General features: G+C 36.4%; 1 protein-coding gene across 1 annotated transcript in view; it reads right to left on the reverse strand.

Moving 5' to 3' along the window:
• Positions 1 to 14,932, reverse strand: part of VWA8 (von Willebrand factor A domain containing 8) — a gene marked incomplete at both ends in the record, with an annotated part of 95,036 nt that overhangs the window by 66,364 nt on the left and 13,740 nt on the right. Inside the window, 3 exons of the mRNA XM_010135978.1 lie at positions 2,111 to 2,230; positions 3,495 to 3,630; positions 4,304 to 4,379. Of these exons, the coding sequence (XP_010134280.1) occupies positions 2,111 to 2,230; positions 3,495 to 3,630; positions 4,304 to 4,379 (332 nt within the window). The remainder of the gene's footprint in view (positions 1 to 2,110; positions 2,231 to 3,494; positions 3,631 to 4,303; positions 4,380 to 14,932) is intronic.

The raw sequence follows: 14,932 nt of genomic DNA on the forward strand, positions 1-14,932 counted from the left end.
GAATGCCCTAATGCAACCCCACCGAGAGGTCTAGGGGAAAAATTGTATTTATCTTTTCTCTCTACCTGTCTTGAAGTACAGTAAGAATTTTGGCAAGATATTCTTTCCATATATTTGCATTACATTGGTCTCAATTAAATACTCCACAAAATGGAGTTTATTCATAAAGAGTCCTTTAACAGTCACACAAAACTTCACAGAAGCATGATCAGACCCTGCTGAAAAAGGATCTAGGGGAAAAATTGTATTTATCTTTTCTCTCTACCTGTCTTGAAGTACAGTAAGAATTTTGGCAAGATATTCTTTCCATATATTTGCATTACATTGGTCTCAATTAAATACTCCACAAAATGGAGTTTATTCATAAAGAGTCCTTTAACAGTCACACAAAACTTCACAGAAGCATGATCAGACCCTGCTGAAAAAGGACTTGGATTAAAAGCAGAAGAAGCCCTATGCTTGAAAAAAAAAAAAAAAAAAAAAAAATCAATGAAGAACTCCAAAACTTCAACCAAGCTTCTGCCATGTGGGCCAAAAGCAATAATGCTGGGATGATCAATTTTGCTTAAAGGGTCCGTGTAAGGAGGGAAATTAGCTAAAGAAAAATAAATAAGGGATAGTAAAACATCTTGGGGCGACATAGGTGAGTTAAACTCAGAGCCAATGAGTCTGTGACATGGAATATCCATTCACTTGGAACCACATCTGAAAAACAAAAAGCTACCATGCAATACAGAATTGGGTTTGCACCTGCTTTTATGAGTACTTTGTTATTTCTTGTAGAATAAGCTTTAAAGCTAAAGTTAACAGACAAAACCAGATAAATTAAGGTGCCTGAACATAAATGCCTACAGAGTCAATGGAGTTAGGAGGGCTATTCAGTTCATAGCTCTGGTGCAAGACTGCCAAAGCCTTGCCAGAGGCCCATTTAGACTAACACTGGTCTATACAGGCAAACGAATCTTCATCACTTGCCCTCATGCAACGTAATCTTGCTTTTGCTGTGAAATGAAGCTGTGGGGATTCTTTGCTGATACACAGGATTTTTAGAACCTACCAGGAGCTTTCTTGAAATGAGGCTGCTGTTGATATGAAAAATGTTGATGTGAAATTTGGACAGCCTTACCTGGAACTAGGATGAATTAAATATCTTGTCAATACCTTTAGACTAGAGAAGACTAACAGGGGAGCTTATCAATGCTTATCAATATCTACAGGGTGGGTGGCAAGAGGATGGTTGCCAGTGAAAGGCAATGGCCACAAACTGGAAGAGAGGAAGTTCCATCTGAACACAAGGAAAACCTTCTTCACCTTTCAGGGTAACGGAGCACTGGAACAGAGTGCCCAGAGAGATTGCGGAGTCTCCTTCTCTGGAGACTTCCAAAACCTGCCTGGACATGATCCTGTGCAACCTGCTCTAGGTGAACCTACTTCAGCAGTGGAGTTGGACGAGATGATCCCCAAACCCTTAAAGATGATCCCCTTTCCAACCCTTACCACTTTGTGATTCTGCAATACATATTTTTATAACGCCTATCCCACATGGCCATGTGCGTGGAGAGGCTAACAAGGTCTAAGAAGCAAGTGGCACAGTGCTAAGACCAAAAAATAAGCCAGTAGACTCTGCTGGTGAGAGGACAGAAAAGATCCATTCATTAAGCTCCCACCTCTCGTACTGAAGAGGCCAGCACCTGGCTGGTGACTTGTTTTGACAGGGGGAAAAAAAACGGTGAGTGGTTTTGTTAACCATTGATGTCAGGTACCAAGCTGCTTACAGTTCATGGTTTTGCTATATTTTTATACAACACACACTATTTGACAAAGATTTCTTGTAACCTTTCCTGTCTGTTTGTCCAGACCCCATAAAACAAAACAGTTACACACAAATGACCACATAAAGATGTTTGCTTCAGGGCAAGTTCAGGCATTGTTATTATGCAATGTAAATTTGCATGTTAGTCTTAAGCAGAATCTCACCCTCAAGCATCTGATGTGGAACCAAGTATCAACATGCATGAGGACCTCTTCTCCTCATGAAATCTAATTAATAAAGACAGTTATTCTATTAATCAGCTCTATTAAAGATCACCATTTAATAGGAATCACTTACCTAATGTGCCAAAAAAGTCATTACCCAAGAAAGGAAATCCAGGTCTATTTGCTAGAACTATCATTCTAAAATCAGGATGAATAACTATTACATTTTCTCTTCCCTCTACATTAGCATGATCTGGAAAAGAAATACAATTTATTAATTACATATTTAAGCTTTAAAGTTATGAATGAATTAAACAAACATAAGTAGGTTAGAAGAATTCTTCTCAGAATTACAAGAATTAGAAGAATTCTAATTTAGTTACATTCTTCTAAAAAGAAGTTACAAAAAAAGGCAAATTCCTAGTTTGTCATTCAACTGAGTGCTCTAGGTTTAATTTTAAACTTTTGCAATTTGTTTCATGCAAATTTAACCAATGTGCTTAATTCAAAAAACATAAAAATGCATCCACTGTTCTTGCAGTGCAGACTAACTGTCCTGTTTATATTTAATTTCACCAAGGTGTTGAAGCCAATGGTGAATAACGTGTTTTTATACAGGTCTGACATTATCTGATCGGGGACACAGGACTAAAATCCCTCCTGGTTATTACAAAAATCTGTGAGAAGCCAGACACACATGATTTCACTCATGTGAAGACTCTTTCTCCAAAACGAGTCAGAGTGGCCCCACCTGTTCTCCTGCAGCATGTTTCCAGAAGCAAATGGCATTTAGGAACCCTGCAGTAGTAACTGAGAATGGCTAACGACATTTTTAAAAAAGGCCACCTACAGTTTACAAGAGCTGTGCCATGAGAACGCTGAAGGATTACCCTGTTCATACTTAAACATTGTTCCCATTATTACTAAAGAGAAACTCCGTGCGTAACACACAGTGTCTGCTAACATTCAGAAAGCATTTCAAATATGGTCTTTCTTTGAAAAATAATGAAAACCATTTTGTTCTTATAAATCACAGCAATTAATTTTCATTAAATTCCAAAATACTCATCCTGCAGGATGTATTTAAATAGCATAAGGATATGCAATATTTGATTAGATGAATCCTTTCACAATTCAACCCTAGACGTACTCATATCTTCAGTTCTAGATCTGATAAAATTACACCCCAACTGTTCAGAAGGGCACAACCAAGATCATCCATCTTTATTTCTTATGGCAAATGAGAAGCAGAAAGCTCAACTTACAGTTTATTGGGGATTTTTGTGGGTGGGTTTTTTTTTGTTGTTGTTTGTTTTGTTTTTTTTTAATTTTCAGCAAAATTCACAAGAACACACATTTAAGAGAACCTTTATGTCAAGTAGTAAAGAAAATTACTGTAAATCAAGTACTTTTTCCATTTGGACTCTTTTGGGTCTCTATTTAGTAATATAATTGCTGAAAACTAGCAACATGTTACATTTTACTCTAAATGATCAAAACACCTTCTATCTACTTACTGGCAACAATTCGCCTTCCATCTGACAAAACCATTTCCCCACTCTCTACTAAGGTTTTTAAGATACAGGTAACATTTGTTGGTGCTTTGTCTGCCTCATCAATTACCAAAATATGTCCGAACTTCACTGCTTTTACCTAAAAGAGAAAATAATCAAAACATAACAACTCCCCCCAAAAACCTGCAAGAAGCTGCATTACTGATTTTCTCAGTGACACCTCAGTGGCACTGAGACATGAAAGGGACTCAGAACAGAGATAACCAGTGACCAAACTCTAGCAGAGAGAAGAGGAGGCAGGTGAGAAAAGAAAGGTGTGTGTTTCTGTTTGTTCAGGATAGGGATGGAAAGGGCTGTGCTTGGGAAAGAAGTGAGGAGCCTGACTGAGAATGAATTGGAGTGCTGACAGAAGTGCAAAAGCAGTTTGCATCTAGACTGTCAACATGTGACTGAAAGAACTAAAGAATGGCTTCAACATTTGTTTGGATTTCAGCTTAGCAGGTAGGTATGAGATACTACACAAGAGAATGAGGAAAATACCACTCTTCCACTTAGAATGTGTCAGGCTAACACTAAATTACTTTCCATACTCATTTTGTGCGTGCAGAGTGTGCAGACTCCCAAGACTATCATCTTATTAACATTTGGCACAGCAAACATGGCAAATGTGACCAAAGTTAATGAAATGTTACCACACTCACTGAAAATAATCAAATCACAAAGAATTTTCTTATTTGAAAAGCCAATACATTTTACTACTTGTTTTAAATGAAAAACATTTCCAAATACACCATCCAAATGTTACTACTGACCAGTGGTGAATCTTCATATATAATGAGACCATTCTGAACAGAAGGTTGTAGGGTGAGGCTTTGTACAGTGGTATCCCTGAAATGTGGAAGTTAAAAAAGTGTTAATTAAAAATACACAGGAGTTTTAGTTACAATAAAATGCAAAATAAATATATTTAAAACCAAATGCTCTCTTTTCCTAAGAAGAAAAAATATCTTTTTAAAATTCTTGAAGAACTTGAACTGAGAATAACACTGTGCCAGCTTAGTGGTCAAAGGTGAGTATCCATGTCTCTGCCAGGGCTTTCACGGTAGGTCTCAATTTCTCATAAATCCTGGAAATGAAAACACTGAAAAGTAAATCTGTATCTTTTGCATGTAGGCACATTCCTACTGTTACTAGTATCTCAAATTAAACATGCTTAACTGTCATTTACATACAAATGGGAACCTCCAAAGAAGGTTTTTGCAGGAATTTGCAGTATCATAGTCAAATCATTAATGTTTTAGTTGCTCTTCTCCATGTATCACCAAGAAAAAAAAAATACTAAAAAACTTGTGTGGAATTCTAAAAAATCAATTATTTTTAGTTCTTTCTAAACCATATCAGATAGAATAGTTTTTATCACCACTTGCTACATTTTGTATCATGGGCAGTGTAAGGTCTCAGATGGGACAGAGGTTTTGGTAGCAGAGCATTTCTTTTGGAACTCTGTGTTTGAATTGTTCAAATGACTTTTTTTCCTTGTAATTTAAAATAGTGTTAATTTATATTTTGAATGAGAATATTCCTTAATCTTCACTATTTTGATCTATTTTAACCACCACTGAATGTACAGATAAATAAAAAACAGCTGCAATACATAAAGGTCCAGGAACAGACATCACCACACTGGATTTGCCTTTATCAATCATGTCCACTACTGAGGGAAAAGCTCTCCTGGTTGCACAAAATACTTGTCAAAATATGTAAAACCAATCCCATCTACCCTGGGGTTCAGAGGGATCAATAAACTAAAGAAAAATCCAGAGGCGGGTGATGACAGAAGGTCCTCATGACTCCCACGGTTTCATGGGCTACAGGATATGCAATTTAATCTTAGAGCAAGTAGGCTACGCCATCTCTTTCCTCCTGCATTTCAAAATTTGGATTAGTCTGTGTCAACAGAATGTCATGTGGCAAAACCCATCACGAGAGCCTCACTGATGCTGCTTAAGATCCATACACTGGCTGATAGGTAAGGTTGGTAACCTTTGCACTGCGTGTGAGATTTGATGCAACAAAAATCTCTTCCCTTTCACAGCCATGATGTATAAAAAACCTGTTTGCTTAAGCTAAGCTGACTCACTGTTCCAAATATCCACCTTAGTTCTGTCTTTAATTTTGTAACACCTTGTAAAAAACCGACAATATTCTGATAAGCTCCATGGGTACAGGAAATCAAACACGGTACTGTTTGCACCAAACTATTAAATGGCCAGCTTCCAATTACAGTTTTAAACTAACAGCACATAACATGCACATTTCCTTTATTTGAATCTGCTGTCAGCAGGATTTCTGTCCCTAATAATTTCTTGTTTAGCTTTCAACTCATGATTGATTTATCCCAGCATTTCCCACGCACAAGAATAAAGCACAGGGCAGGAAGAGAGATCTTTAATGTTTAGCTACTTCATTTGAACTTTAATTCAGGAGGCAAAGGTTACGAAGCTGAGTCCACCTTCTCTGCATTTAGCCCCATCAAATGCTAAAGGTGATGGTCCGTCACAAGCAGCAACACTCCCCAAAACAGTTGGATCTGTATTATATTCCCTTGTAGCACAATTTTTTAAACCACTAAAATAAGCAGTAGCATTAATCTATTATCTTAGAAAAAAATCCTACCATGGACATAAAACCAAAGCTTCTATTGTCATCCTGCTTGTCTACCCATTTCTACACTGGACAGAGAAATCAATAATGGATCTAAAAATAACAATAAACCAACAACTTTCATTTCTTGAGCATGGATTCTTTAGGGACTAAATTCTCAGACTGCTTATGTGAGCCTACCTCTATTACCAGTTATCATTTCTGGGTCAAGCCTATATGGGCACAGATGCAAAAGATTTTAAAATGTGTAAACCAAACCCTAGAGTATATGAAAGCACAGTCACAGGTTACTAATTAGTCAGAAATAATTTGTGGGGAAATGTTCTAAGGAATTAATCCCATGAGAATAGGGGAAGGATTTGTCAAGCCTGAATTGTGATCTCTTTAAAGTAATAGCAGGGTGAGGAAATAAGAGGATCTAAGCAAAGTACAGGCCAAGAACAAGGTAAAGGATGATGAAGCATTACAGGATGCTTTACGGATCATACATTTGCACTTAGCAGCCAATGCATTAAAATAAATAAAGCGAACAGAGAACAGCAGGAAAGGAAGATCTTTACTGATGGTGTGGATGGTGAAGGAAGAAAAGCTACAAGTGCAAATGGCATTTTACTGTAACACAAAATTTGGTGAGCTAGTTAATCCCCTGGCTCTGCAGAGATTACTTAACAACTCTCTGATATACAATATTAACTTGTGCTTAATATCACTAGCAGCCCCCACAAATCCTTAGGATGATGTCATTCTTCAGGGAAGACAGAATTGACCATATCTTTGGAGGAAACAACACTAGAGGAGTTTACAGTTTACTTAAATGCTACTAGAAAAGTTGCACAAATCACAAGAAATTGCAGAAGATATCAAAATGGAATAACAATTGACATCCTAAATCTAGCTTCTACATTTTTTTTTTATCTGTGGCTCCCTCCTTTCTTCTACCTTCCTGTTATTCAGTCTTAATATTTTAAGGAGATATTTCAAGGCATTTGAATTGTATTACAGAAGCTAAATATACAGCCAAATATTAATTTCATTGGCTTGATGATATAAGTGAATGCAGAACTCCTGTATTTCTTAGGCTGTTACATTCAGCCATGTACATAAGAATGATTTTGCCAGGGTTAGCACAGATAAACGTCCTTCTCCTTTCAGAACCATAAGGTATGCAACTAGATACCATTAATTTCTGTTCTTCAGAAACCTAACAAGACCTAAACACAGTAAAGAACAGCTAAAAACTACCTCCTTAGGGTTTTTTCTTCTTAAATTTCCAATTTGTAATGAAATATGTAAATGAAAATACACTGAAATATAGAATAATAAAAATGTGCTAAGTCTGAAATATTTCTGAACAAAGCAGTACGCAGATTTTCCTAAACATAAAATATGTCTGGCACTCAAAACATCAGACTGTAGAATTTCACTCCCACAGGAAAGGAACTGAAAACTGTAATTCATGTTTAATATTAGCATCTTAACTAGGCTGTAATGTTAACTAGGCTTTAAGACAAATATCAACACCTCCTAATTGCATCACATTTGGCACTCAAGATGAAAATAGTTCTGACACAAAGCAAGACTGTGGGAATGTAGAAGTGAGTGAGAAAATCTGTCTGACATACTGTCATCTTACTCAACTGAACTGATTTGTCTTCTGATTGTAATAGAAAAACATGAAAAGCTCGCTAATGTCTTTCCTAAGAACATATTTTTATCAAGAAAGTCATCCTCACAAGCTCTCCATAAAAAAAAAAATTAAAAAGGGGAAAAAAAAGTTATCTGCCACTGAACCTCAGCAACCCTTCTGACAGTACCACTCAATTTACAGTAGGGCTTCTGAGAATTCTTTTGACTTTTTTTTTTTTGTTTATTAGCTCACATCACTGTCTTTTATTTATTTTTTGCTACTGGTACATTACTTACCTCAAAGGCAGCTTTTTATGAGGTCTATAGACTTACTTGAACATGCTAGTCTGTGACAGTAACTATTTCTTTGACAGCAATGCCTTCTTTCTGGGAAAGAACTATGAGATGCGGCAGAAGAAATTTCCATCAACCACAGAAACTATTCAGCCCTTTCTGCCCCTGTCAATTTTCAAGATTTACCCAAATTCTACTAAATAAGTGAATTTTAAATATTGCTCCAAAAAGAGAGGGGAGGAATTGCACCTGACAGCTATTTTATTCTTTAGAATTCTCCTCTACACAAATCCAATCAATGAGTTCAGCACTTTCTCCCGGACTCTTTTCAAGTGAAAATTTGGAATTGGTTGGAAGAGCTGAATACCTCTATCAATAGACCTTGAAACAGGGCAAGATGGGAGGCAAAGACGGAACGAAAGTAAATCTCCACGCATTCTGGATATCCTGTGGTGAAATATAAGAGCTGAAGCTAGCCAAGAGGAAAAATTAAGGAACAAAGGAGAATGATTTGTGCTGGTTCAGCTGGTGGACCACCTGAAACATGGACTGAAACATGCTTCTTCAGAGAAATGAAATCAATGCATGAACTCAATTACAAAAGTTAATTCTGTCTACATGACACATCTGCAAATATTCATTGTTTGTTTTGACATTTGCCGTCCCCAGAACACTGAAATGTAAACACTAAAACAGAATTTGATCCATTGTATAATTTACTTATTATAATCTAACTTAAGAAAAGAAAATGGTATTCCAATGCTTTATTTTAAGACTTTAGTCCTCAAGGAAGCTTATGCACAAATCAGGACTCAGTGTCAGGACTTCAGTTAACATTACGAACGTCCACATTCACTGGAATTACTCCATCTTGACGAGTGCTGAATACTGTCCTGGCTGTTTTATGTAGTTACACTGAGGCTGAAAGGGTAGAGAATACCTATGGAAGGCAACCTTGTATTTTAAGGGTTGGTGCTCATGGTAACTAATTTAGATAAACAAGATTCAGGTTTGGCCTTCCTCATATTCTTCAAATGGAACTTCATGGTAGTTGAAAGGAAAAATCAAACACACAGAATAAATGCTCTAATTATTGTTGTTCTTCATTTCTGTGAGATATCTACCTAAAAATCTATGTTTGTGTGTATACATATCTTCTCAATCACATTTCAATTAGACAGGAGCACACCCATCTGCTGTGACCTAATTTTAAGGCATTTGAAAAACAATTAGGCCAAGGGCCATTTGAAGCTCTTAATTGGTTAGCTAATCCACTCATGGATTATGCTGATGAAAAGTAGGCGATCTTAACACAAAGAAAGAACTTGCATGACATTGACATTTACAAACTAATTTCTTCAGCCAACCCATCACATAGTCATTGTATTGCATGATCTGACCACTATGTTTATGAAATTTAAAATATCTGAAAAGGCAACTAGATGTCTCTCCGTTAAATGACACTGTAAACTCTTTTTTACTTCTCTGCATGCACTGATAATTAAATACCCATTTTTTTCCTGCTAGGCTGTTAAAGCTACTCAGCGGGACACATATTTGTTTAAAATCTCATAAATTACTTGGAGTATAAAGGTACTCATTACTCAGTATGACTGTGGGTGGCAGAACAAAGTCTAAAGGGAATTATGTATTTAATTCAGGTTATATGCTTAAATCACGTTACAGAATTACCTTTACGTGATCCATCTTTCAAAATAAGATGCAACGTTTTCACACAATTTGTTATAACAGTGAAAGAAATTCACTCACCCTAACTGTAAAATCCATAAATGAAGAAACACGACATCCTACAGTTCCCCTTACTGTGTAAAAGAATACAATTCACTGAGTAAACAACTGGCTCTTCTAACCTAAACTATTCCTCCACAACGGCCACACAGCAGGATATACAAGCTGAGTTCAATTCCTACAAAAAGACAAAAGAAGTAGCTCTCTGACACCTGGAATTTGACAATAGCAGAACTAGTCATCCAGCTTATGGAAAGAGACCACTAGTTTGCATGAACTCTTGGAAGATTTGCATTGCAACTCTGTATTGATTTAAAATGTATTTAAGAAAAGGGGGAAAACAACGACAAGAGTAAAAAACCATAAAGACACCTATTACATACTAGCCAATACACTCAATGCTTCACGACATAAATCTTCATAACAAAAATGTCATCTTACTACTTATTTCCAAACCTAAGCTGCAATAAAGAATAAAGCACATTAAAAGGTTACTGTACCACATTTTTAAAAAATATATTCTAGACATACACCTTCATAACTCAAAATCATCAGGAAACATTAGCTAGCCTTTTTCTCATGGCTGCCAACATACAAATTCACAACACAAACACATCTTCACTGTGTTCAAAGGATTCCTCTAATAAAGGAGTGCAGCTTCAAAGCACTTGCTTCAAGAAGACATACAGAGCTTCAGAGCTAGCATTTCTGGGTTGTTCATTTTTAAAAAAAGACCTGCAGAGCTATATCGGCATTGAAATTGTTTTAAATGGTCCTATATTCTTTCAAGAGAAGATAATAAAATGCAATTCGGAGAACAGGTACACTGTCATTCTACAGTCTCAGGTGTTCATCTGTGTCTTGGACAAAAGAAGTTATTCTTTCTGGAACAACTTTTTAAATTAGAATTTAAAAAATCTGAAGTTAATAAAGCTGAAAGGGTAATTTTAAATGATCTCAATAGGGAAACAGGTAATTAGATTTTATACCGATTACATGTGCTGAAAAAGAGGGAGAGAAAATTAACATCTAAAGATTAATGGACAGTTTGTAGTAAGTATTGCTTGTAGGGACACCATTATCTCATTTTCCTACCCCAAACCTGTCCATTAATTTGATTGTTAAAAGATCACAGCAAAATTATGTTCATTTTGAAAAGGATAACATATGTAAACTCAGTTAATTTTTGGAAGAAAAGATCATCAGATTACTGTAATTTAATAGGGAACTAGAAAAGGCACAACACAAAATGTAGTAGATTTAAAAATGAACTCCATGTCACAATTTCCAAAACAGTTACTAGAACAAACACAGTAACTTTGACAGGAAGATGCAATACCATAGGTAAATTCTTGACAAGAAAATGTAACATTAGGAAAAACAGAACAAGGTGGTATAATATCTTCTAAAATAATAGTAAGATTATGAAATAACAAATACAGTTTCTATAGCAGTTAGTATTCTGTTGATAGTGGCAAAATATCAAACTTACAACAAAACCAAATTGCTTTAGCATGTATGCTAATGCCTAGAAAAGGGGAAACTAGTTAACTTTCTATTAGAAGTAGCTTCACCATCCAAAAAAAAAAAAAAAAAGCAAAAAACAACACTTGAAAACCTAGAAAAGGGGAAACTAGTTAACTTTCTATTAGAAGTAGCTTCACCATCCAAAAAAAAAAAAAAAAAGCCATAAACCAAACTTGCATAGAAAACAGAAGGATAAATACTGTATTCTGTAACACAATCTACAAATACATGAGCTTCACGGAGGAGAAGAAATGATTGTCATTAAAATTTAAAGAGCAGCTTGCCAGTATGACTGAATTCCACCTAGATGCAACCCTATAGGTTTAAATGATGGTTGCACATTTTACTCCAGCAAAACCATTCTTTGTGTGCAATCAGTTACCAATTTGATGATAAGAGAAGCAAAATTAATCTTTTTTTTGATCACACCAAGGGAGCCAACAGTTTGAAGTCCATGATACTTTATTCCGATGTTTTTATGCAGGAGAGCTGGGAGTTTACATTTTTATATTTAGACATCACTCTCATCTGTGCTAAGAAGGATTTTACAGTCTTAAAAGAGCACATGTTCTTGCCTGAGTTTTCTCTAAAACTTTAAATTCCTTCTGTGGAAGCTTCTTGGTCCAAAAGACTTCATAATTTAAAGCAAGATATTATCAGTTTCCACGAAAATCTTTTTCCTGATTCAATGAAATTTATTTTAGAGATCCACAATTTAGTCTATCAGATTTTTCTTGTAGAACCACTAGCAATTTCTTTCCACATCATTCACATGAGAGATGGTGAAAGCAGTAAGAGCAAGGTTCAGAAAATTATGAGGCTTTTCTCATATCAGGAAGTATGCAAGTTGAAGCAGCCAGCTTTTTGTAAAATTTATAAGCATTTTTATTAAATGCTGAACAGCTTCCAGTTAAGATTTTTGGGTTTATGGTCTCGAAATTATTTCTAAGACTTAATAGTTTCATGAAAATAAAACTTCTCAACAAGCATTGTAAGAAAGCTTTAGAAAAAGGATTTATAATCTCTACAAGCAATTGAAACCTTAAGGTCAGGCTGACCCTTCTCATGTGAATCCGTGGTAGAGCAAGTAAATACAGACGTCAGAAAGGATATTAAAGGGAAAGCGCTCTCATTTTTTCTGTTTTCTATATGCTCTCCTCATCTTGAAGTGTAAGAGAGAAAATGTGAGATTTTAAAACTACTCCTGGTAATATCTCATTGCCTCAAAAGCAAATATTCCGTGTTTGAATGTCATTGAACATATGTAGCGTTAGATCAGCAGAACTTCTTATACTGTTTCGTCAAGAAGGTAAAATAAAGCTCAAAACAATCAAAACACCAAACAAAAACCCCCACCCTAATCAAACAATGAATAAACAAAACCAAACCAGATTTAACAGCCATTTTAATTCTTTTATGTTCCTGTTTGTTGGCAAAAGGGGTGAGGTATTCTTCTATAAAAGACACCTACACCTATTACATTGTGTAACAAACCGTACTACACTACATCACAGTGTTTTTCCGTCTTATTTACCTCACGAACTATTGAAAGCAAACGTTTCTGGAATACTTTCATGATTTTGGCACTTAAATACAATCAAAAACCATTTTTTCAAAATAACACATTGATAAATCAGAATACTTCTGAAATTCAGACTAATTACTTGTGTCTATTATTTATTAACTACTTTTATTTATTACATAACACTACATTTTATTAAATATCTTCATTATACAGATTTTAAAGCTGCTCTTACGGTTTTTACTACTCCAGCAGTTTCTCCTCTGGCTAAATCTTACTTATGGTCACCAACAAGGATATTTTATAGCTAAGGACATATGTCTCCACTCCAGAACAGATACTATTCAGTTGCTGCACCCATTCCATACTGGCATTATTATACATACATCATATTACCTGTTGACAGCTAATTATATGAAGTGACAGTTGATATGGGCAAATTCAAGAACTCATGATGTCATCATAAGCCATTTCCTGACAGATGCACTCTCTCTCTAGAAACTCAGAGCCTCACAATATGCAGCTGACCAGAGCACACACATTTCCAGAGAGACAAGGTAAAGTGGAACTAGAGAGTCTGCAACCCAAATTCCAAGGGCTCATGAGGTGCCATTTGTCAGATACATTTCTGAAAGGGCTGAGAATGTCCACCTTCATCTGACACTGAATTGCCTCCATATTTTTCATTAAGAAAGCATTAATACTATTCCATTCTCTTACAAGGTAATAATCAACTAAAATGCAGGCTTTGAGTGTTCCATTTCTCAGGATCTGTAATTCAGGTACACAAGCACCTTTAAAAGTATGGTATTTAGAAAGACTTGTTGGCATGCTTAATGGTACAGATGGTAGCTAGCTAGGAAATCTGCAGAAACACCCAGGGCTATCAAAAATGAAGTGCATATTCTAGCATATTTTCTAATAAAATCTGTGCCATAAGCACCTGACTGCATTTCTCCACACAAAATATCTAAAAGCTTATCAGTGAACTGTTTTGAAGTTTTTTGTAAACTTTCTCGTATTTTGTTTTGTAATCCAAAAGTGTGCACTAACAATATTGTAATCCTTATTTAAATGGCCTATAAAGTTTAACAAGCTATTATATAAACTGAGTTCTTCACAAAGGATTTCAATTATTCTATTATCTATATTTTTTTTTTAAATTCAATTTCATTTTTCTATATTCAGGAGTTATTTTTGTAGGATTGCTCATCATTTTCTACTTCAATCTATCTCCAAAACCTTGTAACCATAAACAGTACTTTACAGAGTCTAGAAAAGCTTGTCTTGACTAGACAAAAAAGGCACCACTTTCCTGGGCAGCCTATTCCAATGCTTCACAACCCTCTCTGTAAAGAAGTTCTTCCTGATATCTAACCTAGATTTCCCCTGGTGCCACTTAAGGCCACTTTGTCTCATCCTGTCACTTGTCACACGGGAGAAGAGACCAACCCCCACCTCACTACAACCTCTTTTCAGGTAGTTGTAGAAAGCAATAAGGGCTCCCCTCAGCCTCCTTTTCTCCAGGCTAAACAACCCCAGCTCCCTCAGCTGCTCCTCTTAAGACAGTCTCCAGACCCGTCACCAGCTTTGTTGCCCTTCCCTGAACATGCTCCAGCACCTCAATGTCCTTCTTGAAGTGAGGGGCCCAAAACAGGACACAGTATTCAAGGCGTGGCCTTACCAGTGCCGAGTACAGGGGGACAATCACTGCCCTGCTCCTGCTGGCCACGCTATTGCTGATACAAGGCAGGATGCTGTTGGCCTTCTTGGCCACCTGGGCACACTGCTGGCTCGTATTCAATCGCCTGTCAAACAACACCCCCAGATCCTTTTCTAACCAGCAACTTTCCAGTCACTCCTCCCCAAGCCTGTAACGTTGCAGGGGGTTGTTGTGACCCAAGGACCCGGCATTCAGCCTTATTGAACTTCAACTATTGGCCTCGGCCCATTGATCCAGCCTGTCTAGATCCCTCTGTACAGTCTCCTGACCTTCAAGCAGATTGATACACCCACCCAGCTTGGTGTCATCTGCAAACTTACTGAGGGTGCACCAAAT

Source organism: Buceros rhinoceros, unplaced genomic scaffold, assembly GCF_000710305.1.
Source record: "Buceros rhinoceros silvestris isolate BGI_N320 unplaced genomic scaffold, ASM71030v1 scaffold14155, whole genome shotgun sequence".
NCBI lineage: Eukaryota > Metazoa > Chordata > Aves > Bucerotiformes > Bucerotidae > Buceros > Buceros rhinoceros.